We start from the raw sequence: 27159 nt of genomic DNA on the forward strand, positions 1-27159 counted from the left end.
AAATTCCATCCTAAACTGTCCAAATTCTCCGTGGACCTTGTCTTTCCCATCTTTTAATTACATCTGGTCCTTACCATCTCACTCACTACCCCAACTATTTCAGAGAAATCAAATGGCAAAACCTGATGGTGTAGTTAGATTATCACACAGCCATTCCAAAACATAATTGTAAGGAACACTGTAGAAGAGTTGGATGTTCCCAGCTGTCCACCCTCCTATTGACGCAGATGATCCCAGATATAAACTCCACTAGGGAAATTTTCCAAGGCAAGTGGTGCATCATTATCACAGACTCTACAGGAGAAGCTCATCTAAATGAATGCATAGACAATGAAAAGCATAAAAAAAAAATTATAAAACATAAAGACCTCTTCAAGAAAAGTTAGTATTATAGTGAGCCAGAAGAAACTTATTTCATCATCTGAAGTTCTGTCATCCACTATCACAATCCACAACGGAGGATCCTGGAAGACAACCAGTGGACATGCTACAAGTTGAAAACCAAAATAACAAACTTTGCATGTAAAATGAAAGAAATGGAAAAAAATAGAACCAACAGTTTAATAAGGTAACAGATAATTGAAGTCCTTTTATCAAATTTGGCAGCGCAACCGGATGGAGAATGGAGTTTTCTTATCAAACTTGGGTAATTTCCTCGCGATTTCAGTCACCTGTAGGAAGGAAAAATCCTGTCAACATAATTCTTTCTTTCTTCCTCTCATCCTTTTATGCACGTGTTCACATGTGTGTGACGGTGGAAATTAACCAGACCATTTTTTAGGCCATGTACAAACAAAAAAAAAAAAAGGCCCATGTATAAGGAAAGGAGGCTCAAAACACAGAGTGATGGCCCTGGGTTCTGAGAAAAGATTTTATCGTGGTTACTGGTTAGGATGGTGAATGAAAAACACCAGCTCTTGTTTCTGGAAGCATTTTGATATCCACCTCATGGGCCAAGGAACTACATTGTTTTCTTTAGTATATCTATACATACTTGGAAAAGGCTTTTTCACTCACTGAGCATCACTTCAAATTTTTCCATTGCTTGAAGAATATTGGTAACAAATCTCCAGGACAATAAAGGTAACAGCAGTCAAAATTGGAAATAAAGGGTGGTGATGATTTGACTCATTTGAGTTCAAGCAATTACAACCATTCCTAATTTCACTTTAATGGTTTCCGGTATGGATTAGGTATAAGAATGTAGATTAAACAAACAACAGAAGAATATCGGCAACAAATCTCAGGGTCAATAAACGTAATACTAATAGCAGTCATTTTGGAAATGAAAGAGGGTGTTGATTGGGGTTCATGCATGTACAACCAAATCTAAAGTGAAATACACCTTTCCAAATAAATGTCTACAAGAACAATACAAAAGTATACCACGTATTGATTGCACATGACAGTACAGTATCACTCTTTGTTTCTTTTTTCTCCAAAATTTTTTTCAGTGGTGGTGGGGGGGAAGGGTTTGTAGAATTCACTTCCATTATTACTACATTGCCATCCAACGCAATCTATAATTTGCTTAAAACAAGTAGCACTTTTTTGAGTTCCATCTGCCAAGGCTGTAGTTGACAACTGGAAATTGATTCCATTTGGGTGTGACATAGCATCCGACTGTAATGTGGATCTGATTGATATACACACACACACACACACACACACCAGCAGAACAGGATCCCAAAAACAGAGAGAAAATCCAGAATTTAGGAATTTTTTTATTAAGCAAAATCCAGAGATCAGAAAGCTGGATAATCCTGGTCGAGTGGTCCTTTTAGGGACTACAATAAATGTTGAAAAGATCAGCAAGATCTAAGGGTCAAATTTGCTGAATCTGTAAAATCCTTGTTGGAGTAGAAAACCTGAAGTTTGACTAGTCAACTGATATTTTCAACGATTAGGGTTCGGAATTCTTCAGTACTATCAAACATATAACCACCACTTAAATCAGACTCAACAGAATTCTGAAACAGAGTTTCTTGAATATCCACCAAAATAGCAAGCGATGGTGTTAATGGTACTCGCCGTATGAGAATTATGAGATCAGAATGTAGATCAGAACTTTGTTACCTCAATTTCCAGCAAATCTGATGTGACTAAGAGTTCCCTATTGCAGAAACAGAACTTAAATCTCAACTGCAGGCTAGAACAGGAACAACTTTGATACTCTTCAAAAAAAGAAATAAAAAAATAAAAGAGCAGAACTTGGGCTTCTCACTGCAAGGATTTGATTGTATTCACCACCAATCGTGGCCTTGATTCATCACAAGGACAGACACTGATTCACCACAGAGCCAAGCAAAACAGAAACTTTGACAATGGAATACGTGAGTCTGTAGAGCCCTCCACCCTTTATTTATAACAACAATCAAAAACAGTTTTATTTAGACTAGGAAACCCCCTAGCCGTCCCTCCTTGCAAGATGTTCCATCCCTTATAGAAACTCTAAAAGAAAACAAGATAATGTGGACCTATAACTTAAACTCTATTAAAAAAAGGAGGAAAAAAAAACATAACTTAAATTGAACCATTGAACCACCGGTTCAACCAAACTTAGCCAAAACACTTGAAATAAAACAGAAGCAACTGAAACTAAAACAAAGTGGACTCAGGCCACGTTAAGCCTGTTTAGAATAGAACTGGACCATGTTAGGCCTGGTTCTTTTGGGAGTTCCTAAGTTGGTAAGTCTTTATTTCTGCATCAGAGCGCATACAATCTAAAACCAAAAATGTGTCCACTACTAATGACATCATTTCTATTTTTCCTTAATAAACCTAAATGTCTCAAGAAAGGTCCATATGAAGCATTCATTTGGATCCAGCCATCTATAATACAATATGCTAGAAAAGCTTCCAACAGGTATGTGAACATTAACCTCCAAGCTTTTCCAGATGATACATACAATGTAGCAAAGAAAAAAATGCAAACCAGTAGCAGAAGGATCACAGGAGGGGATTGTTTCATTAAAAAAGAGAACAAATGAAAACTAAATAAGCCTTTAGCCAAATTATGAGACCCGGTTATCATTGAACCTTTTGGTGAAATGATGGCAGAAGAAATGGATACACTCATTTGTATAGCCAAGTGATGAAGTTCAAGGACTTTGATGAGTTTATGCTGAAGGCAGCAACTGATTTGGGGACTGAGAATAAAAAAGTAGCAAGGTTATTTCTTGCAAAAGAAACAGCCGGATGGCAAAGGTGGCTGATGAAATTGCATGGTGAAAAGGAGATAATGTGATTTTCCAGTTACTGGATTGAATGAATAGATTGGACTAGTTATCAAATTTTGTTTTGCGATAGATGCTTGACTTGTTATTAAGGTAGACAGCTAACACACGATGGTTTACTTGTTTTGTGCTAGATGCTTGACAAGCATGTTTTTCTTTTTTAAATAAAAAGGACGAAATAATGTTTATGGTGTCAAGAGTGCATGCCATATGCCCAAGTCTCGTGCAGATTGAGTGATTGACCAATAAGGACTGTGGGGAAAAAATTCTGGGGAAGGATAATTCATTGCTCATTAGGAACATTGGGTAAATCATGGCAGTCCACAGAATAAGAGGAAAGTGGAATTGATGTAACTACTTGTAGGCATTAGATCATGCAGCATAGCTGAGAGTTTGTGGGCTAAGGCAGCAGATAGTTTGATCCTCCGCTTGTCTGCTCGGAATGTCCACTATCATAAGCCATTCTTTTCACAACAGAGAATCGGTAAAGGCCTTCATGGATCCACAAGAATATTGTGTTGGACAGAGTTCCTTTTTTAGGGGGTGGGGGAGGATTGTCTCATTGTGCCAGTGTTCATACGAAGACACAAAAATTTTAGGTAACCCAAACAGCAGAAAATGAGAAATTTTTTTTTTTCCCAGAATTCATCCAAACAATCGGTAAAATAAGATGAGGAAAAAAATTAGAAAATATTTTCCTGCAAAACAAATGTAACCAAAGTTCATCGACTCGACCAACAGAAATTCATTAGTCTTTATCACACAGAGCCACGAATTGTTTCAAATTCGAGTTCGCATCACCACAGTTGCAACAAGCAGTAAACAGCAGAGTACACAAAAAGGACTAATCAAGTTAGTCAATTCAAAGGAGTTAACGTCAACTAAGATGCTCATCAAAGCACCAAACATTCAAAATAAAACCCTAATTCCCTGAAGAAGCAAAATTACTGAAACCATTTGTACAAAACTAACAAATTCTGATCAGAACTTACCTCAAAGACAAGTAGAATCAATCAAACAAGTCCTTGGGACCTGAAATCAAAGAAAACCGATAGACGAAGCCCATCAAAGCAACGGATTAGATTTGATTCTGCGATTAAGGAGAAGAAAGAAAGAATCGAAAATGGAAGGAATGACAAAAAATTGCGAAACAAATGCATACCGTGAAGGTCAGGGGGGCGTCCGTCTTTGCCCCAACCAATGCCTCGGGTAGACTCAAGATACTGGGTAACGAGGTGACGGCACTTCTGGAGATGGTTGATGCCTTCGACGCGGTAGCACCACTTCACCTTCTCACGCAATATCTTTGCTGTCTCGATATCGATCCACTTCTCTCTCACCAGGTGCTCCCTCATCTCCAGCATCGCCACCGGATCCTTGTATGGATTAGCTGGGTCGAAGTCATCTGGAGGACTTTCGTCGAACACTACTCCTCCCTTCCGAACCATCTCTCTCTCTGTGATTCTCTTCGCCCTTCACTTCTTCTTCAGAGTATATAACATCCACGGGATCATGGACTTTCCCATTGTATATTATATAGCACCCACCAGCTCATAGACCTTAATTAAAGTATATAACCTTCCCACAACTTACGGTCTATAAGATAACACTTGGGCTTTGGTATGGAAGCCAAAAAAGTAAAGAGAAAACAAAAAAACAAAAAGGCAAGCGAGATTCGCTCTTCGATCTTGTAGCACCTGCACCAGCACATGGGTCAATAGACTCAATAAGAGCACACACCAAGGCATCAACATAGATGTGATTTTTTATTTCATGCTGAGTAGTAAGGTGATACTTTTACGTATTCTTGTGTCTGGGTGCAGGAGCCATGCAACGAGGTAATGTTCTTTTTTTCAAAATATATACAACAATAACAACTCAGTCTTAATCCCAATCATATTCCCAATATATATATTGGGAAGAAGAATGTTGTCTAGTTGGTTGGCCCTTACACCAACACAGGGGCCAATGAGGGGACAAGCAAAGGCATCGCCTAGGGGTATTTTTATTTTGTAGGAGGGTGGGGTGGTCAATTCAAGAGGATTGTGTTTGGGTGTAGGGGTCACACAACCAGGCAACATAGTAAGATAAAAAATAATGATGAGATGAGAAATGATTGGGAAGAAGAATGTTGCCTTGTCACGTGTCCCTTGCATCAATGCAATGAGGTGATGCACAACAACATCGACCAAGGAGGTATTTTTCATTTTAAAGGAGTGTGAAGCGGTCGTTTCAGGGGGAGGGGGCTGTCTAGGGCCTCTAGGCACAGGCAGGGGCCACACGACCAAGCAACATCCTTTTTCCCTAATTGATTCATGTGTCAATTTTTCTCAAAGGAGAGGGTTCTCTGCCTGGCAGCGTTGCCCTGCATCAATGCGAGGGCCTATCAAAATGTACGTCAAGAGTATCAATAGGAGTGAAATTTTTGGCATTCACGAGCGAGGGGGTCAGTTTGCCTCCCATTGTGTCTAGGCGCAAGCACCACACTGCCAGGCAAGGTTCTTTTTCCCATAAAAAAAATTTTAAAAATAAAAAACTCAATATTTATGTCACTGGTTTACATTATACTTGAAGAAGCCGACATCGGTTTCAGCTCTTTTCTACAGCTCTGAAAGAAATTATGATGCTGTTTCAAGCTAATTCTTCTCTACCAGAGTTTGCTAATTCATAATTGGTATATTAACGTTTCATGATCCAGATATAGAGGGTGTGAATTTAGTTCAGTTTCACTGTGTAGACCTGGAACATTGATTATCTCTGCCGGTAGAATTAGATGACGTAGACATTCTCACAGTTAACCAGCAGCGCTCAATATCAATTTTCTATCTATCAGGGAGAATTGCAAACCCCTACAGACAATCTACACCCACATTCCCATCAAAATATCCATCCTCAATTACCAGTTCATAATAAGTATTGCTTACTTCATTCAGGACTGGCTCTCAAACTTGCACCCATTATGAATCCGGTTCTGTTTGTCACAGAAGAACCTGCTCAGCTGCAATCACGAGATATGAGAATCAGCAAGTTAATAAGAAATATATTGCTTCCAGTCCCAGCAAACTGGTCCAAAGGTATCAAACATAAGTCCAGGGATGTCCAAGTACACATGTGAACAAGGAGCCTACACAAATAAGAGCAATCATACGGGATAACATGTAAGATTGTCCTACATGCTAATCTACAATGACAAAATCTGTAACCCAGTCTCGGATCAATTCAACTACGTTAATTTGATAATCCATGATAAGAAGTCAAGATCAACGCCTCTCTTCGGACACATCATGTCTATTAATATTGAACATCATATGCCATATGCCGTGGCTAATCAACTGATTTGATGAACATATTGAATTACAGATGGTGCAAAGATGTCCTCTATAGAAATGAAACAGAATGCTCTTCCTCCATGTCTTTTTCAGCTGGTGAGCCTCCCTTCAATTTTGCCATGGTTGAAAGCACTCTGGCTTCCATTCCCTGAATTGGAGAATCTGCTTTCGATGACATTTGTATGGGTATGGCAAGTTGAAGATCACTGCTCATTTAAGATGACCGACCATGGAATTCAAATTCCAATCTTACTACATTTAACAAGTTAGTAAGGTTCCAAAAGACCGCCGTGAAATCTTTTCTGGATTGCTAAATGCCCGTTGGTTAGCTGTTGTATTCAAATAACATACTGTAACCATTGAATTTGTTGAAGATATCTGCACAAAGGAAGAAATGCATATGCTGTAAAAGAAATGGACTGCAAAATGACTACTGCTCAATGGCTGTCAAAGCAACACAAAATAGGAGCTGCTCAGTGATTGGTAGAACGCAGAGTTCCACCTGTTCCAGAAGCACAGACAGTACACATAAAAAAATAAATTTACTGATGCAATCTATTCATAATTAAAGAGCCTTTAGCAGAAATCAAAGTGGATAGCAACAAAAAAAATAAATGGCTTCATTTATCAAGCTTTCAACATGATCAAATTTACCAAGCAAAGTAGGTAACTTCATTTCTTAACAGCATTCTGAACCCTCCCCCCCCCCCCCCTCCACAAATTCAAGCTTCTAATGGCCAAGCTTCATTAACTTCATTAACTATGAATCATATGGTGACCAATAAGAATAACAAAAACCAGATAACTCAAGGGGGAATTCTAGTTTCAATGTTAAACTGAAAAGCAACAATTTTCTTCCTGAAAAGAAGTATTTTGAAGCAACTAATATTTTTTTATTTTTAGTAAGTTCTGTTTTGCTCTTTGACTCCAATAGGGATTTTGGAGCTTAAGTTTGCTTAGGAGTCCAAGTTTTTGATTCCTGATAATTTAAGTCCTAACACCCCCCAGGCCACCCTATACCAAGTAGGATCAATAATGGTTATTAGGAGTCTTTGTTTTTGGTTGCTCGAAGGCCAGGTGGAAATCTTATAGGTTTTTCTGCGATTGAAAAGTAATTTGAATTAGTGCAGTCATAGTCTGTATAAACATAATGTACTCCATCCTACAAAGATTGGCCTCTTGATCTTCCCCTTGTCCTATGATGTTTGTCCACTGTAAAAGTCAAGACATGAAGTTTTGTCACTTTCATAAAGTATGTTGCTATAGTATAAATCCAAAATCTTCCTAACAGTTTAACTATTTGCAAATCCTGGTTCCGGGAAAAGAAGGAATGACATTGATCTTCTTTAAGGGGACTATTCCACTAGGGATATAAATTGGGGCTATAGTACTTACTATGCATAGGACTACACAGGTGAAAAGGCAGGATGTAGTCCGCCGAAATGCTACTGATTTTAGGAAACAGTTGTATTCATGCTTACTTGGCAATCGTGACATTGCTAATGAACTAAGCCCTGACCTTCAAGCCTCCCATTCCTAGGGCTACAATAGAATGTGAACGGTTGAAGCAAATATCGAAGAAACCCAGTGACAATGTAAATAATTTAAGAACCAACTGCTGGTTACATCCGATTGTATGAGATCCTTGTTCGACAAATTGATCTCAATCGTTGAGAAATGGCAGACTAGCAAAAAGACATGCTACCAATGATGGAAGACCAAGTAGCTCCAATTATCATTGAAGAACTACTAATGAAGGAACATACAATGATTTAGATTTTGATAGAACCCGTCGAGTTTGTGCTTCCACATTCGATTTCAACAACGGATTCCTTACCGCAGATTTTGTACCGTTGGACTGTGGTCCGATCAATGATTTCATAAGGCTAAGGATGGATGTTCATCGTGTGTTGAAGATCCTCCTGTTATACGTAACTTGAGGAATAGTTTTTTCTAACAAGGGAAGAATAAGGCAGGAGCATGATCACCACCATTGGATGTGGTCTGATCTTTTATTTTGGGCATGTTATGATAGTATATGGTTATGGGCTTATTTTTTAAGTATTTTAATTTGTAATGAGCTCGATTACAAAGCCCAAATTTTAGGTCCAAAGGGGTACATGAAATTAGTATGCCAATCAGGTAGTTAGTATTAGTAGTGGGCATATTTGTGGAACTTGGTTTCAAGGAAATAAGATTAGTTTTGAGTTAGCTTAGGATTCTTTCTATAGAGTTTACGTATAGAAGGGGTTCTTTATCTATTTAAGTTGTTATTTCTTACTACTATTTAATTGTTTGAGTCAAGTAAGAAGCTTAGGTTAAGTTAGACTTCTATTTCATATTTCTTTTTGTTTTATAAGTACATGTAAGAGGCTAGACCTCACCCACGATTTGGGATTATGGAATAGAGTTGCTTTGTTTTGGAAAAGCGAGTTGCATGCTCTATCTCCTTTCTTTCTCCCCTATGATTTCTCTTTCCTTTTTTCTCTCTTCTTTCCGACCACGAGCATATCCCCCATCATCTGATCTGCATCAAAGCTAGATACCTTCATTAGGTAGTCTCAAGAGATGAGATAATTGGTTTCATATATGTTGAAGAGTGATGCTTCATTGACATTGATGGGCCAAAAATCCATTTTGTGGCCATCATTAGTACCATGCGAATTCAGAGTTACAGGATGAGGGCAGACTTGGAACTAAAGTAAAACAAGACTAAGAGTTAAAAACAAAGGGTGATTTTGGGAAAAGAAAGGGACTTGGTGACAATTAAAATATCATTGCCAAATCATCTTCTATCTCACGATAGATTAGATAGGCGGAAGAACAGCGGTGCTCTCAGTTGGGAGGGATCTCCCTACAGGTCGATGATTAAGTTGAAATTGTGGGAGAATGTTACTGATTGGTGTTCTATCAAGTCCAGCAAACCCCAAGTGATTCAGCAACTTTAAGGTCAAAAGAGAATACACTGAAGCAAAGACCAGGTGGACAGATTCAAAGACAACCTAGTTGCAGGCCTGATTCTTAAGATTGGAGTTAGGGGCTGAAACTCCAAGGGTTTGGATGCCCAGAGGAGGGCTTCCTTTGACCCAAAAATCAGGTTGAAAGGCAGAGGGAAGAGAGAGATCGAACTCAACAAAGAGGGACTGTTAGGTACCGTTGGAACAGAGTAGGGAAACAGTAATATGAAATAACATCAAAGAAGGAGAAGGAAAGAATAAAGGCAAAGAAAAAAAGGGTGTACCCAGTGCATGAGGCTCCTGCCACTGCAGGGTCTGAGGAGGGTCATAATGTACGCAGCCTACCCCTGCCATCACAGAGAGGCTGTTTCCAGACTCGAACCCGTGACCACTTGGTCACAATGGAGCAACCTTACTGTTGCACCAAGGGAAAGAAAGAGGAAGAAAAACAAAAGAAGAGAAGGAAATGGATTGTACCTGAGAGAAAAAGGAAGAAGAGGTGAGAAAGAGGAAGTATACCAACAGCAGGCTCACAGAACATGATACAGTAACTCAGCCAACTTTCAATTCATTCCATTATTCGAAACTAACTCCATTATAGGGTTAAATGCATAAAGGGCATACCCAGTACATAGTTGTCACGGCGTCTAGGCAACCCATTCGAGAAGGTCCAAAATCAAGGTGACACCAACTAGGTGACCTAGGCATCCAAGGTGCCTGGACAGTGGATGCCTAGGCATCACCTAGGTGACGCCTTGACAACTATGACCCAGTGTGAGGACCCCTCATTGCGGGGTCTGGGGAGGGTCATAATGTACACAACCTTACCCCCGCTTCGCGGAGAGGCTGTTTCCTGGTCGGGTTACATGGATATTTGAAAAAAATAAAGACTCCTACAAATAGCAACTACTATCAAACTACGAAATTAATTCAACAAAAAAACTACTAAAGTGAGGAGAAAACACACCTCCTACTTGATCTACCCAATTAAAATAAAAAATTACATATTACCCCAATGTAGAAAAAAATCCCTACCACCCTTCTTGGACCAAAACTCGGGTTGAGTTGGTTCCATCTTGATTAAGGATTCCGCAGCGGGTCTTGCCAGTCCAACTACGACAACACTACTGCATCAATTATCCAATCTCGTTCCATCATAATGTGGTCATATCCTCCCACAACAGCAAACTCCAACCCTATGGTAGGATATAGTGTAGTGGAGTCTTCTTCCCCAAGTGGACTGAGAAGGCTCCAATAACTGACCCATCCCATATTCTAAAAGTTCCAACCATTGCCTGAAGAAACAAGATTTCACAGAGAACATCCATCAAAATTCAGTTTAGCTCTTTCTTCCGATGGGGCCTGCCATGGAGAAACTATGTGAAGAAAGCCCCTTGTCTCCAGTTGATTAGGAAGCCCCTTGTCTCCAGTTGAGTTAACTTGGTGGAGAATAATATAGTTAGTTTCATGGAGACCGTTTTAAGCTTCAACTGACTTGTAAGAAAATAACCACTAAAGGTATACCTCGATCCTTCCCTGTCAAAGATTTGTATACAATTTGCGTATTGTTTGATATTTGACTTCGAATGTGGGGTAAAGAGTAAATGGTGAACGTGAAGTGGGCACCCAAATCTTGTGATAGGGGCATTTTTGGGTTCCATAGATGCCAGATGGGTCACATGTCACCACTCACCAATAGAATAAAAAGCGCATATTGAAAGCTTTGAGAGAGCTCCATATCTGGGAATTCAGGACCCGATAGTAGAAGCGATTCTGTGATTGTGATAACAAGTTCTTAGAAGCTATCTTATATGATCAACCTCAATCCTTAGGTCCCTCACTGAATAATAACTCATCATGGTGAGTGTCAAGGTAGGAATATGCACAGACAACTGATTTTATCCAAGTATTCTCTATCTTTAGGGATGCCTGTCATATAGCCTTTCACATTGTCTGATTCCTATCATTTCTCCTATTTGCACTTTTTTGCTTTTATGTTCCTATACTGCCTTCAATCCAAACAACGGGTGGGAAAGCTTGACAGAAGCCGATATTAGGAACTGAGGTTTCTCCAGCTGCCTAAAACACTTCACATGGATTTCCCATAAAAGCTTTTGAATTTCAGAAATTAGCACACTGACTATGGTACAGAAATCAGAATCCTAACTCATAACTACTGGTGAGGATCGAAATCCTGCACTTCCTATATCCTAATATCCAAAAAGAATCAAGGAACAACAGCTACATGACCTTTAAATGTTGAACTTTGTCATTGCCTATCAAGTACTACCAAGCCACTCATATCCTTCTTTTACTAGGCATTTTACAGGCAGAGAGAGGTAGAGGAAGTGAGGAGCAAGAAGAGTGAAACTGTACACAGATATAGGACCTAACACCAAAAACAGAAGCAAAGTCATGTCCAAGGTAGTTTAAAAGGAGAAACCCATGAAGGAACATACAAGTAAGGATTCATGTGGAGCCTGGATATGGTGGAAAGGAGCAAAGAACATTACGCATTGCTACTACAAACTACAAAGTGGAACACTTCAGCCAGTTCACATACTCTCTCTCTCTCTCTCTTAATGTTTCTTCAGAGAACCAAAATCAAAGTGGGGAAACAAGGGGTGGGGGTGTAACAGATGAGTCCCCTGCAGGGAAGAAATTGAGGAACAGCTGGGGGGCGGCTAATCCATGAGTCCCCTATGGGGAAGAAATTGTATGCTCAGGGCGTTAGATATCATATCCTCAGATCCTGCATCGGGCTTTTTATTTTTGGGGAGATAGGTCTTCATTAACTTTTCTACTAATAAAATAAATAGAGAATAATGTAAAGTTTGGAAGCCCTTTAAAATTTCATTGAAATATTGAAATTTTTATCAAAGAGTTGCTGGATTAGCTCAAAATCGAAATCAGCACCAGATAAATTCAGTTTTTCTTTGGGATAAAAAAAACCTTGTTCATGCTACTTGAAGCTAGTAGGAAGGATTGTGAGGTCCTGAGTTTCTGCAATATTCAATGAATGTAAGAAAATAGGCAAGTTTGAAGACCAACATTTTTAAATCTCTTTTGCTTTGAACACCGCCACCCTCCTCTCCCCCCCCCCCCCCCCAAAGGCAGGATCAACCCTCACTACCCCTCTCCCTCCCCTCTATGACTATCTTCCCAATTCTAAGAGAAACCTCAACTAGATTCATAATCCCTGACTAAATCTGAAAAATATGTTTTTTATTGCTTCTCATTTGACTCACTAATTCTATGAATCCAACAAAAGTGCCAAGCAAACAGAGAAACATTCAAGCACATCTACTCTCCCCGAAAAAATTTAACAAAAATTAAAGTTTCTGTTTAAGTGTACAAACAATCCAAACAAGAAGAGAAACCGAATTAACTAAATCCATTAACATTAAGAAGGAAATCAAGGAAGAACTCACCGGTTCACGCAAGATAGAAGAGATCATCAGTCATCAGAATTATGTACTGCAAAATCCTTAAAGGGGCATTCCTGAAATCCAAAGGAGGCAACCTCAACTCTCTAATTCTGAACTCCCCAGATGTGGGTTCACCACCTCCATTCGATTGCGATGCCCGAACCTTATTAGAATCAATCTTCCTAAAGAGATGGACAGACTTGACACCATTAAAGATTCCCTCACCTGAAACAAGAGATGGGTTGTTCTTGGTTTTGAAAAGAGTCCAACCCATTCCAGCTATGGCTCTGCAGAAGCCATCCATGCTATCGATACGATCACCACTCAATCGGGAATACAGAGAAAGCGAAGAGCAGTCCCAGTCACGTGTGTTATCTCCATCGCCGTCGCTACTGTTGCGGCTGTTACTGCTGAAGCTGCAAAAGGCGAGCTTGAAGAGGCCCTTGGAAAGACCAACAAAGCTGCGAAGCTGAGCAGTTGAGGCAGTAGTGAGGGAAGGAAAGGGGAGAGGAATGGCATCTCCTGAGAATGACCAAGATGATGATGATGATGACCATAAGGATGGTACAGATGGAGATGGCGATGATGAAGAAGATGATGATGACGAAGACGATGAAGATGGCCATAAGAAGATGACATGGGAGAGAGATGGGCTCGGGTATAAATCCATGCCCATGTCTCTGGCAATTGTGGCTAGTCTGTATGTGTCCCTGACAACCTCTCTGGTAGGGAGGAAGATGAGTAAAGGGGTTTTTGTTTTGGTTCCATTACTGTTGCTCTCTCTTCTTCTGCTGCTGCTTCTTTGATTATGGGTATGGATATCATGGGTGTGAACAGGGACATCATCGTCTGAAAGATCATGGTGATTTTGGTTAAATTGGAGAGGATTGTTAATGGTTTCCCCTAAAACCAGAGAACGTAACAGCTTTAGTGAGAGCATCTTTCCTTTCCCTTCTCTCTCTGTCTCTCTCTCAGTCTCTCTTCTATCAAATCAAGGCGATTCTTTTCATTCTGTCTCAGGAGATACTCTGGCCCCCGAACAGTGGACTTCTGCAAACTGTTAAAGGAAGGAAAGGATAAAGGATTAGGTTCAAGACTTCAAAGCTCAATCTGAACCTCTGAAACTGAAAGCAATTTTTTAAGGTCGAACCATGAAGTGGAGTCGATTGGCCAGACCGGACAATAAAACAATTTCCATCGTTTCTAAACAATAAATAAAGGATCGGTCAAAAGGATTGGAAAATCTCACTTTTTTATTGTTTTATTTTCCTTTTGACCATCAAAAACAGGATGGAAAAAGTGAAAATTTTCACAAAATCTATCAATTTGATGAGAAAAACTCAACACGTATGAGATATGATGAAGAGACAGACGAACCGTTGCGTCGAATAGACAATATATCCCTTTAAAGGTTAAAGAGGACGCTTGACTGGGGACTGAAAGGGGTAAAGATGATACGATTACTCCTCCGTAAATGGGTTTAACAATTAATCATCCATAAATGGAAGCATAATGGCGCTGTCTTTTCTTTTTATTTGTTTTTGTTTTGGTCTAATGTATAAAATGGTGGCATTATTATTCTCTTTTTTATTTATACAACTAAATTATTGTTTGGGAGCATGCGGCCCGTGTGACTAGACAGGCCGTGTGAAATGACCTATGCAAATGCACCTCATGGAAAGGTGAAAATATTTAAGGGTACAATGGTCATTTTGCAAAATTGTACATCTGAGTGCAGGGACAACGCACTGCACGCGATTAGGTAACGTTCTCTTTCCTTTTTATTGTTTTTATACAAATTATTTTCATGATTAGAGGATGTTTCTATATACTTTTTAGGAGAAAGAATGTTACGTGGTACTATGTGGTGTATAACCCTTGCGCCCAGACACAAGGCCACACGAAATGATCGTTGCATCCCAAGAATTTTCAATTTTTCGTGGGGATGCGGTGATCATTTTGCATGGTTCTGTGTCCAGACATCGAATCTTGCCAAAAATATAATTACCAACAATGAAAGAGTATTAGGTAGATTACACAATCATAATTACAAAACTTTTCTTTTCGTTTGCAACCAAACGATGCCTAAGTAAACCTAAAGAGCTGCCTAGATTAGATACATGGATCTTGATATTTTATTTGTGGGATTTTCTTATTGATACCTCTAAGATGTTAATGGATTGGTAACTTTACTTTTCTCTGTCTCGTAAGACATTTTTATATACATCAATATAGGTTTCCTTTTGACACTCCCTTTATTTATTATCTTTCATATTTTTCGGAGGGATTGTAAAACTGTAAAACTGCAAAACTGAATTTGGAAGGCAAACCCCTCTGGGACTAGCATTTCCTCTATCTAATTTATGGATCATATATATTTATCTGAAAAATAAAGCCCATCGAGGAATAAGGAGATAAACTGAAAGAGCTCAACATTTGGTGGACCCTATTATTGTTAAGATTCTATTTAGAAATGTAGTCCATTCAAGAAAATCATTATCTATTCAGCAGCTACAATGACCAAATCACCAATGCAAGTGGTAGAAATATACAATGAGTTGATGTTCTCTGTGCTGCAATGTAGTTTGTGCCCAGACATATGGGCCTGTCATTCACGGGATAGGGTGGTCATTTCGCCCACCCCCATGTGTCTAGGTGCAGCTTGTGCCACCGTTACAAAAAACATTTTCCTTTTTTTTAAAGAGAGAATATTCTCAATATAACAATGACTACAGTGAATTGTAATATTGATTGTATAGAATTTTTTTAATTAAATATATAACATAAAAATAAATAAATAAAATAAAATAAGAGATATTTCTTGACAAAGGGAGAGGCATGTATCAACATTGACCTAAGGTTATAAAATTGGAATCCCTCAGTGCTGATTCCAATCCAATTGGGTTATGAAATTGGATTCAGATATCAAAATTAGTCAGTGCTCAGTCGAAATCGGTCTTAGAAACCATAGAATCAGACCCTCAAATACAATCTGCTGAAAAAAAAAATTTCTCTAAAATCATCCGGATCAAAACATTCACCTTTGCTGGATGGCGAGGTGGTCATTTTGCCCCCATTTACCTTGGACGCATCTGCCACCCTCCCCACACAGATACCATTTTCCATAAAAGAAAAGAAAAAATGAAAAAAACTAGAATAATTGTTTGTCTGGACTCTGGAGTTGGAAGTTAGATATGACTAATTGGTAGGTCCAAGCGTGTACTCACAATGTTCACTACTTTATGTTATGTAGATTGTAGACACACAAACATCTTTATCCTCTATTATTACTCCTCTCTGTATTCAATGGCTCAAGAAAGTTCTCTCTCTCTCTCTCTCTCTTATCTATAGGAGGAGCATTCTCAACTTTCCAAGCCCATGAGAAACGCAGGTGTTGAGCTCGTTCGTGATTGCAGGTACATCATCTTATATCTTCCCCTCTTCTTATTTCCTCCTTTCCATCATCAGTTTCTTTGAAGAATTTGGTTTTACACAAATTAATGTCTCTCTTCATCTTCTACTTTTCTACTGCCATAAATAAACTAAGAGATATTAGTCAATTTTAGGGTTTGCGAAACTACCATTTAAGCAGCAGGTCTTACTTCCTTCCCTCTATCCATTAATGTGCTCCTTATCCTTCTTGTTTTTTTTTTGGGTAGATGGTATTCATTCACACAACCAAAGCCAGCAGAAAAACAGGATACTTAAAAAGATACCAAAAATAGATAAGTAGCATGATCAACAGAAGGTTTGGATATACAGAACCCAGACCGATGAAGCGAAAAACGACCCAGACTCGCATGCCATAAACTTCTCTCTCTGAAACTGGTTCTTAAGATGCTATAATTAAATAACCCTGTTTTGGACCCAAAACAGCATTCTTGGCCCAAAATTTCACCAAATTAAATTAGCTGCCACTACCACTACCAGAACCTGAAATCCCCACTTTTGACCCATTCTGACTCTGGCCCAATTATGATAATTTGAATCAAAGCCAAATACTGGAGATGGAAAATCTGAGTGTCTTTTATCAACAAATGGGTTGAAGTGGATCAAGCCCAATACACAAAATTATATAATGGGCTTACTAGGGTTTTCTCCATATCAGGTGGGCCTTCATCTCTTTTTCAAAATTCCTAGCTACTAGGTTTTGTAGGAATGTTGCTACAATTACTTATATGGGTAAATTTCAGCCTAAAAGCATTATATTTCACGTGATCCATGACTTAAAAAACAAAAATTGTGAGCCATATAATAGATTAACAAAACCCTCCACATTAGAGAATGACCTATATAGGGATTAATTAATTTGTATTTTCTTAGAAACACGTATAATACAAGACTAAGGAGAGAGTTCATAGACTACCAATTAAATGTGTGATTGAATTTGAATCTGAAATTTGACACTTGAGCTGTACATACACAACTTTGAACAAATATTCCCACCCCCAAAATTTTTTTATTGAAAGCCAACTTTACACCTAAGTGAGAAAGCTAATGGATCATTGTGAATGAGAAATCAATTTTTGGTCGGTGACAAACACAGCCTTGACACCTTAGATTACCAAGGGGACCCATTCAGATTTCATATGCTGGCTTTCCTGCCTTTTTTTGTTTTGAATTGGATTCTAGAGGATATATCCATACCCCCACAATAGTGAACCATTCTTGACCATCTTGAAGATCTTGAAAGTTCCAAATTAAGAAGAGAAAAACTTTATTGGGACTTAAATTTGTAGGACATAAGAGTTTGATTTGAGTCCCCATTCCATTCATACAGCCTAGCTAGGTAGGGTATCTCTATCTCTATGTCTTAATTGGATTTATTGAACTGGTCCCATGATTAGTTATAAAAATCATAACTTAAATGATTATTATTTATTAATGTTGACAAACACTCAAGGCTAAGATCTGAATCTATTGATATAAGTGGGCCATAGGATCTTTTGATGGGTTTGTGTTGTGGTAGTTTGCATGTTCTTATATTGGGAGATTGAGACATGAAACCTATAATTAAATTAGTCTCACCTATCAGCTAATTAATTGCCTGTTCCCAAAGCTAATATCTTAAGTATAAGAGAACTTTTGCACTTTATAAATGCATGGATACCATATGGACAACATTTACATTACTTAGTTTATTTTCATATAATTCATGATATTATATGAAAATTTTGTGTATTGCTTGTGTCCTCTAGAAATATTTTTTTATTGTAATAAAAACTTAATAAATTTTAGTCCTCTCAAATCCTTTTAAATGTATTAACTTAATATTTTTTAACAAAATCATAATGCAAAAACTTATTGAAAATTCATCTGTAGTAGTTTTGGTTCGATAGTTGAAGATATAAGGGGAATAAGCTTATTATAATGTGGGTTAAATAGACTTTAAATTTGACATTTGATCAATCCATAGGCTGTACAAACCCATCCAATTGTAAGTTCCCACGAACCAATCCTCAAGGTAGCTCAAACATGGTAGATGGTCTAGAGAACCTTATCCTACTAATATGTCGAAGTGTTGTTCAAATGAAGTTCACCAAGTGGTAAAATAAAGTATCGAAAATTATAGGATTAAAAAAAGATGCAAGACATGTATAAAGAAGTATATAATTAAATTTGAATATACAACTTAATCCAAAATCACTCTTGAGAATCCATTGGCTGTAAACTTGTAATTGACAATTTACCATATCACCCTTTTTAATGTACATAAAACGAAATAGACCATTAAACGATTCCTTTCAAGGTGGATCATGAGATCATCTAGAAATTTTTTTCTAAACAAATTTTATATATATTTTCTCACATTAATGGAATACCAACTGATTCTACTCTCTCTCTCTCTCTCTCTCCTCTGTTCTTTGGCTTTGCATAGTCAAATCAACTTGAAGTTTGTTTTGAAATTGAATGTGCATGATAACTAGGGGTTGCAATGGGTCCTGTATGTGAAATGATCAGGTCTGAATGAAAGAAAACTTAATCCTATTAAGTAAAAGAAAAAAGAAGGCTACTAGCTCATGTGGCTCCCATACCAGCACAGGTCAATGGGCGTGCACATAAGCATTCGATAGGGGAGGATTCATTGAAACAAGATGGTCATTTCACCCTCCCTATATTTTGATGCAACAGCTATGCGACCTAGCAGCGATCTCCCATCCATAGTTAAAAGCGCCCCGGGTAACTGGTGTGCTGATGTGAAAATAGAGAATACATATCTAATAGGTTTTCTAAAATAACTCTTAACCCACCCCATTTGTCATCATATAAATGTGGAGAAAGTTTTCTCTACCTCTAGCGTTACGATTTGACAGCCATAAATGCTCTTTCCCCTATTGGACCAAAGTTCGAAAATGCTCCTACTCTCAATGTGATGCTTATCCCACATTCCCACCTTCATTAATGCCCATGATGAAAAAATACATCCTTGGCTGTGGGTGAGGAAACCACCTCTTATAAATTTTCTTAGGTTTATTTTTGGAGAAAAGGAAACTGTCAGGTTGCGTAGAACTTGCACCCAGATATAGGAAGTGTGCAATGACCACCCTACCCTCTATAAAATGAAAAATTCTATCCATGTCGATTGTCCCCATGCGCTTTCTCATTGGCCCCTATACTAGTCTAGGAACCACACAGGACATAGCTTGGCAGTGATCCCCCCTCCCCCTATTTTTCTCTCCTCCATGGCTCCATTTTTTTTTTTTTTTTTTTTGCAAGATTCCTTGGTTCCATTGAAAATGATTAGAACCGGAAGAACAAGCTTATGTCCCTACAGCTGACCTAATGGCTAATTTCATGTTCTAAATCACAAATTTGATGCAGAGGTCCCAAATCCCAAGTCCAAATTCAGTGGATCAACCATGTGTGCATTACAGCTTCAAATTTCAAGTTGGCAAACACCCACTTGTTCTTTTCTCTTTTTGTTTTCTATGTTAAATTTTTGTGGGGAAGAGATCTCTGTGAGGAAGCATGGCCCCGTGCATGCATGGTAGCCAATAGGAGTGTATGTAGAGACATCAACAGGGCAGACACAAGGTGATCATTTTGCCCCATTAATGTTTGGGCGCAGCGTGCACACTTCCTTTGAGTTTTCCCCCTTATTTTATATATTTGCAAATCCAATCAAAAAATATGTACATCACAACTTAAATTTCAACACCCATATGTAATTTTCTTTTTTATTTTCTTCTTTCGCTTTTTAAATTTTTTAGAGATTAGTTTCATAATAAGACTGGAAGTTTTTTTTTGTCTACTAAGATTGCCCACAAATGATCAAATCCACGAGAACATGACACAGAGGCACAGAGCCCATGGGAACTTTATTGCCCCGAGTACTGGGGGCGGTCAAGTGCCATCGTGCGACTGGGCACCACCCATGTGTGCACGGTGGGGCCCACTATGCACACATGGGCGGTGCCCCAACCGCATGATGCGCACATGACCGCCCCCAGTACTGGGGGGGATAATTTTCCGAGCCCACGAGGAGCCAACAGGGGTCCCTTGGAGGCATGGTTCATAATCTTGTAAAAAGGTTAAAAAAATAGTTTTTTTTTAATGTTTTACATAATGTATTAATCAAAATCACGAATTCTTTTTGGTGTTCAACGAGGGAGAGCTTTTTGTTATAAAATTTTACTTGAAATTAATTCTTTCATTCATTTTTTACTAAAAAATAATGGAGTATTTTTTTAATGAAATAAAAACATTATCTATTTTCCCTTTTAGGAATTTGGACTATTAAGTTTTCTTTTAGAATTTTTATCACAATCACTTTAAGGTGCACCGTCAGATGTACCTTTTTGGTGCACTTGAGGGTGTACTGCACTTGAGACGATCAAAGTCCTTCCTTGCACCATCCGATGAATAGATTCCCACCATCGTTGGGTTCATAAACCCCTCCTAAGTTTTAGTATGTTCTCAAAATACCCTTCCATGACCCACTTAATTGCACTAGCCTCTAAGGAGAATGATTTTCGTTGAATTTTTTTTAAAAGAAATTATCTCCTTATCCTTTTTATTTTATTTTGTATAACATATTTTTTTTCGGGGTGTGTTTAAAGCCTCGGCTTCGCTTACTCCAGCGGATGTGGAAGAGATGAAAACCGCCGAGAAAAGAAATCGATTCAAACGTTCCCTTCACAAAAGCGTCCTTCTTTTGGCCGCATCACCACGAATTCTTCTTTTTTGTTACGGTGACCAACACTAACCTCTCTTTCTATTTTATTCCCTTTTTTGTCCCATCCATTCTCAACAAAATCCACTCCTCACCCAATTTGGATCCTTATGTATATATATCTATCTCTCTCTCTCTGTCTCTTTATCTGTAACATATGTGCTTGGTTGCCATTGCTTGTGATTCTTCTTCAGGTACTCCTGTAGAGCTCAATCTCCATCTCTCACTGTCATGGCGGACGAGATGTTGTTCAATCAGAAGGAAAGATTTGATAGAGATGCGGCTGCTTCGTTAGTGAAAGAGCTCAGAGGTACGTTCTGTTCTGGTAAGACGAAGAGCTACGAGTGGAGACTGGCACAGATAAAGGGTATCTTGAGAATGCTAGTCGAAAAGGAGAGGGACATCATCGAAGCTCTCCAGAAGGACCTCTCCAAGCCTGAGGCCGAAGCTTATGTCGCTGAGGTCCTAATACTTCTGTTCTCTGCTTGTCTTCTACGATTTCAATTTCTACTCTGTTTCCATATCCCCCCCCCCCCCCCCCCTGTTGGACAAGAGAGTTAGTGGTTACTTAGTTAGTACAGATTTCAAGATTCTGTCTATAAATTTACACAATCATAGGAAGGATTTCAATAACCAAGCTTTAGTCTAGTGATTTGCATTTTGCTAATATTCCCTTCCGTTCTCTTATGTGTCTCATATTGGTTTCTACACAGATTTCGATGGCAAAGTCCTCGTGTAATCATACACTTAAGGAATTAAAACATTGGATGACACCAGAAAAGGTCGCTGTTCTCATTGCATTCTCTTATGTTGAACCAATTATGAATCATGTTATTTTGTTTGTCCTTGTCACTGTAATAGATAACCATCACCAATTGCAATGTTTGGCATTTTTGTGCAGGCCCAGACTTCATTTACGACCTTCCCATCATCTGCTGAAATTGTGCCGGAACCATTTGGTGTTGTTTTGATCATTGCACCTTGGAATTATCCTTTCTGTATGTCACATTCTGGTTCCTTAGCATCAATGATGTCATTGTATTTTGGTCATCCAATATTTTTCTTCTTCCAACTAGAAATATGTTGAATATTCTATCTTCCGCTGCTCTGATCTTGATTATGTGATTTTGAACTGTAAGGTAATGCATTGTGTCGGTGATCCTGGAGGTCCAGTGGGCTGTCAGGGAACATCCTAGTCACACTACTCTAGGTATTTGGGGCGGGGTGTGACAGCAAAGGTTTCAGCCTAAGAATAATAACCTTCTAAAGAAAAATCTCTAGTTTTCCTTCCAGGTTAAAATAGGAGGATAGCCAATAATGGGTTGTTTTTATTGGGGTAGAAAGTAGATGATGATCTTGGGGCTCAAACCTGCAGTTTTCTCATCACAGTTGAGCTACTCATGCCTTTTCAACTTCCAAGCTTATACAGGTTTAGTCCTCCTTGAACTCAACCTTTCAAGCGCCAGCAACATGGCTACAAAATGCATCCAAGATTTTCTTCCCCTAACTTTTTCCCTTTTGCTCTTCTATGCATGCTTGAGGGTAAAGTTAACTGATCCATTCATCATTGTGAAAAGTGTGAGCTAGGGTTTTCTTTCTTTCTTTCTTTTTTTCTTCCTTCTGAATGTTACGGCTTACCCCTTTTATCTGACAAGAATATATTTTTGGGGGTCTTCCCTTCCAGTGTTAGCTATTGATCCAGTTATTGGTGCTATTGCGTCTGGCAATTCAGTGGTCTTAAAACCATCAGAAATTGCTCCAGCAACATCCTCACTTTTTGGAAAGTATTTGGAAGAGTATGTGGACAACTCTGCCATAAGAGTTGTTGAGGGGGCTATCAATGAAACAACTGCACTGCTGGAGCAAAAGTGGGATAAATTATTCTATACAGGTTTGTATCCATTCACTAATTATTTTCTTATCTTGAGGATATCCTTTGATATTGAATGGCTATAAATGGGTTAATTACATGGTGGTTTGGTATTTCCATTTTGATTTCCCTGGTCTCTAGCAATGTTATTTTCTGTATCTATGTCATGTTTTCAAACAATACGAAATGTATAGTACCTTAAACTTTTACTGGTCAGGAGTCATATTTAATTATGAAACATTATAGTCATTTCAAATATCTATGATAAATCTAGAGTTCTCCATTTTTTATTTTTGGTTCTTCTCTCGTTATTCAGTAAAACGGAGAACTTTATGTGATAAATCCCTATGCTTTTCAAGTTCTCAGTGAAGGGAAGCTGAAACAGTTGTAATCGGAGTTAGAGGTTCAGAAAAGGTACTGTAACAATATGTGAGAAATAAGAGATCAGTCAGTACCTGTACAAGGTGATGAAGAGAAGATGTAAACAATAGGTTGGAAAATAGAATGAAAAAGTAAAAAAAAAAAATCCAAAAGGAGTACTAAAAGAAAAGAAGTTGGAAAATAGTATGAAAAGTTTAAAAAAAAATCCAAAAGGAGTACTAATTCATTTTCTTCTCATAAAAAGATTTAGGGAATCAACTGAAATTGACTGGTTGAAGAAAATAGGGAAGAAAGCAGGAAATATAAGCCCTGTTTTGGATGAGAAGCCGTCTCTAATTTAAACAGTTGGTTGGATGTTGGGTCCTTCATACTTGATTTTGTTGATGTTATCATATCAAGTAAGCAATCATCAAATGTGCAGGTAATGGAAAAGTGGGACGTATCATTATGGCTGCTGCTGCAAAGCACCTCACACCTGTTGTTTTGGAGCTCGGAGGAAAATCTCCTGCTGTTGTTGATTCAAACATCAACTTAGTGGTAAAATATTTGTTTTTCCTTGACTACATTGCCATATTTGTGACTCTTATTGTTACTGATGTTGAATTGCCTCTGTCATTCCAAGGTTGCGGCCAGACGGATAGTTTCAGGCAAGTGGGGAAGCAATAATGGACAAACCTGCGTTTCTCCAGATTATGTCATAACCACAAAAACTTTTGCTCCTACATTGGTAGAAATATTTACACTTTTATGAATGTGTCTTCCCATTTATGCAAAAAAAGTTTCTCTAGGATTCTTCTATTGATTTCATATATTTTTTCATCAGATTGATGCTTTAAAACATGCATTAGAGGAATTTTTTGGAAAGGACCCATTGCAATCAAAGGATATCTCCCGTATTGTGAATTCCAACCATTATGCACGCTTATCAAAGTACTTAGATGAGGATAAGGTTTCCAGTAAGATCATTCATGGAGGTCAAAGGGATGAGAAACAGCTGTGAGTTCTGTTGTCGTCATCTTTAGTTATTGATGTTGTTGTTCCATTGTTATCATCCTTACACTACTGGGTTTGTTAGCTAAGCTGTAGGGGACAAATAATTGAGACCATAACTACTTCTTTCTATGCCTTGCAGAAAAATTTCCCCAACCATCTTACTGGATGTTCCAGAAGACACTCAAATCATGAATGAGGAGATTTTTGGGCCCTTACTTCCCATTGTCACGGTTAGTACCTTGTAAAAGGCTTAAGCTACTTCTGTTATCTTTTTGGTTTGCTGCTGTCCATATATGTTAAGCATATGATATTGATAATTATTTTTTTCTCTTTCTTTTCCTTCCATTTTGAGAAAAGGTTGACAAGGTGGAAGATAGCTATGAAGTTATTAACTCAAGATCAAAGCCTCTTGCTGCATATCTCTTCACTAATGATAAGAAGCTTCAGGAGGAGTTTGTGAGAACGATTTCTGCAGGAGGGATGCTCATCAATGACACGATTCTGCATGTGAGTATAGTGCATATGAAAATACATCAAGCACTAATACTTCTATATAATAAATGGAAAGTTCGAAGTCTGCTGGTCTCATAGCTAATGCCAGATGGTAATGTATCAACTTATTCACTGGTTCTGCTGGTCTCATATCTAATGCCAGATGGTAATGTATCAACTTATTCACTGGAATTCTTTTCCAAGCAAAGAATTGCCTTACCTCATCTATGTTCTCCTCTTCCAGCTGAAGATATTTTCTTTGTCTAAGTTAATGGCTGGGTTCTATCTGTCAAAGATAACTTCCTTGTGCCCATAAGGATTTGGAAAATCTAGGTGTAATACAAGGTTTCAAACATACAGAACTGAATTGGGTGAAATGGCCAATCCCAATCCTGATTTCAACTGATACTGAAAAAAGGTATTTGACTAAGTCCAACTCAGTCTGAACAAAGTCTTCACTGATTCTGGCTGATCCTGGCTGATTCGAATTGGAATTGGTTCGGAATTGATGGAGACCAGTTTGATGCCTGATTCTGAGTTTTAAATCCTTGGTGTTGTGTATGGATACTCCTAATACATTTTGAGTAGTACTAGGCATCTTATAATTATTTTGAATCTGATGATGCAGCTTGCAAATCCCTCTTTACCTTTTGGAGGAGTTGGTGAGAGTGGTATTGGTTCTTACCATGGTAAATTTTCATTTGAAGCATTTAGCCACAAGAAGGCAGTTATGTACCGAGGTTTTAGTGGGGATGCATCAGCAAGATACCCACCATACACCCCTAGAAAACAGAAATTGGTGAGGGCCCTTCTTGAGGGTAACATATTTGGCATAATTCTTGCTTTGGTCGGATGACCGAGGATTTGAATCAACATCAATGTTATTCTTAAGAAGCTTTTGCCTAATTGTAGTATGAGATTTTTTTTTTTTCCCCTTTTCGTGTAGCAGTATGAATTTATTCAAATGTAAATAAAAGCGATCCTTAATGTTGTGCAATATATTTGATGATATTGGTTTGTTCTTCATAGATGTTCATGCCCCTTGGGGTTTGTTAAGTAGCTTTGTTGTATTATAGTCTTAATATCCATTGGCTGTGAGCAAGATCAATATTTCAAAACCTGGAGAGGATGAGATGATTGGATCTGTTTGCCCTGGGAAAGGGTATGGGTTAGGACATGCCATGGGCTGGGTCAAGAATCCTTACCAGTCAACCCTTTCAGCCTATTGTTCATGAAATATCATCATTGACTAAGACCTCATTGTGACAGAGTCATCCCTTAATACGTTCCACGAAACAGATGTAACCTGTTATAAAACGAATCCTAAAACAATGCAAACAAGAATGGAAATCGCAAACAATCACACAAATGAACACAAGGATTTATGTGGTTCGGCAAGATTGCCTACGTCCACAGTGAGATGAGATTTGTTTCACTATCAATGGAGAATAAGGTTACAACCACTCATCCTCACACCTCTCTTAGATTGTCTTACAGAGAAAGAATCCTTGCTAGCTATGTATTAATAGTGAAACCCTATAGAGAAAGATTGCCTACGACCTCTTAACAGCCCTTCAAAATCAATCCACAAACCAAACAACGGAATACAAGACATCATACCCCCAACAGTAATCCACTTCAAAACATAGTCAATATCAAACAAAATATGAAACAAACCCCATGGAAATTTGTTATCTACCGGCTTTGTCAAAAGCTACATCACGTCACTAGAATCAGTCCTCTCCTCTATGGAATTAATCCCCAATGACATTGCTCCTTGGATCGTACTCTTCTATGAATGACAAAAGGTGGGGATGTGCTCTTCAAGGCACAATACAAGTTCTTTTAAACTTGTCTTCAAGCTCTTATGGGTTTGGAAAGGGTTGAAACTCTTCAACACTTCAAAAGGAAAAAACTCTAATTTCAATGTCAATATTGTTCTCTCATTACAAAGTTATAAGAAAATAAAACCATAATTAAAGCCCTAAAAATCTCAACCGTCCATCTAATTAAGTTCCTATGGTCGAGATAAAAAGTAATAATATATTTTGTGATGGGTCAGCCTAAGCACATTGATCAAAATAAAACTTTTGAAATCATTAAAATCTTAGAACGAAGCCCAATTACAATTAAAAATTAATCATAAATAATAAAATACGACTACAGTGCTGCATCAAAATTATACTTTAGTAGTAAAATTGAATGAAGAAAAAGTGACTGGAAAAGAGTTTTGAAGTCCTTACTAACAATGAACACAAATTTCATGTAATCAGACAATTATTACCCTTCAAACTTATATC

At 38.2% G+C, this 27159-nt stretch overlaps 3 protein-coding genes across 5 annotated transcripts; 1 reads left to right on the forward strand and 2 right to left on the reverse strand.

Annotated features, from left to right (window-relative positions):
- Positions 1-391: 391 nt before the first annotated feature.
- Positions 392-18807, reverse strand: LOC122667953 (NADH dehydrogenase [ubiquinone] 1 beta subcomplex subunit 10-B-like). 2 transcript variants are annotated; one of them, XM_043864451.1, is made up of 4 exons: positions 18786-18807; positions 4399-4688; positions 4229-4268; positions 392-671 (listed from the first exon to the last, which is right to left on the reverse strand). In XM_043864451.1, exons 2-3 carry the CDS (start codon positions 4682-4684, stop codon positions 4246-4248), a joined length of 309 nt encoding a protein of 102 aa, XP_043720386.1. In that variant the 5' UTR covers positions 4685-4688; positions 18786-18807; the 3' UTR covers positions 392-671; positions 4229-4245. The 2 variants fall into 2 exon arrangements, with proteins under 2 accessions (XP_043720386.1, XP_043720385.1); XM_043864450.1 differs by lacking the exon at positions 18786-18807 and adding an exon at positions 16762-16798.
- On the reverse strand, positions 6262-14050 carry LOC122667951 (uncharacterized protein DDB_G0271670). Of its 2 annotated transcripts, none has more exons than XM_043864447.1 (2): positions 12954-14050; positions 6262-6943 (listed from the first exon to the last, which is right to left on the reverse strand). In XM_043864447.1, exon 1 carries the CDS (start codon positions 13888-13890, stop codon positions 12958-12960), a length of 933 nt encoding a protein of 310 aa, XP_043720382.1. In that variant the 5' UTR covers positions 13891-14050; the 3' UTR covers positions 6262-6943; positions 12954-12957. The 2 variants fall into 2 exon arrangements, with proteins under 2 accessions (XP_043720382.1, XP_043720381.1); XM_043864446.1 differs by having other exon boundaries at positions 6262-7008; positions 12952-14050.
- On the forward strand, positions 16314-25761 carry LOC122667949 (aldehyde dehydrogenase family 3 member H1-like). The gene is made up of 11 exons (XM_043864444.1): positions 16314-16366; positions 21318-21585; positions 21837-21905; positions 22025-22121; positions 22808-23014; positions 23796-23911; positions 23997-24101; positions 24198-24370; positions 24507-24597; positions 24725-24874; positions 25488-25761. The coding sequence occupies exons 1-11, from the start codon at positions 16329-16331 to the stop codon at positions 25713-25715; spliced, it is 1542 nt and encodes a 513-aa protein (XP_043720379.1). The 5' UTR covers positions 16314-16328; the 3' UTR covers positions 25716-25761.
- Positions 25762-27159: the final 1398 nt, after the last annotated feature.

Source organism: Telopea speciosissima, chromosome 7, assembly GCF_018873765.1.
Source record: "Telopea speciosissima isolate NSW1024214 ecotype Mountain lineage chromosome 7, Tspe_v1, whole genome shotgun sequence".
NCBI classification, from domain to species: Eukaryota; Viridiplantae; Streptophyta; class Magnoliopsida; order Proteales; family Proteaceae; genus Telopea; species Telopea speciosissima.

Bases quoted from the DNA above. Each gene is read 5' to 3' on its own strand.
- LOC122667953 (XM_043864451.1), bottom strand. From the start codon at position 4,684: ATGGTTCGGAAGGGAGGAGTAGTGTTCGACGAAAGTCCTCCAGATGAC. The intron at 4,269-4,398 runs GTATGCATTTGT...CTTTGATTTCAG, and splicing joins ACGCCCCCCTGACCTTCACG to GTCCCAAGGACTTGTTTGAT.
- LOC122667951 (XM_043864447.1), bottom strand. From the start codon at position 13,890: ATGCTCTCACTAAAGCTGTTACGTTCTCTGGTTTTAGGGGAAACCATT.
- LOC122667949 (XM_043864444.1), top strand. From the start codon at position 16,329: ATGAGAAACGCAGGTGTTGAGCTCGTTCGTGATTGCAG. The intron at 23,912-23,996 runs GTAAAATATTTG...TGTCATTCCAAG, and splicing joins ATTCAAACATCAACTTAGTG to GTTGCGGCCAGACGGATAGT. The intron at 24,102-24,197 runs GTAGAAATATTT...TTTTTTCATCAG, and splicing joins AAACTTTTGCTCCTACATTG to ATTGATGCTTTAAAACATGC.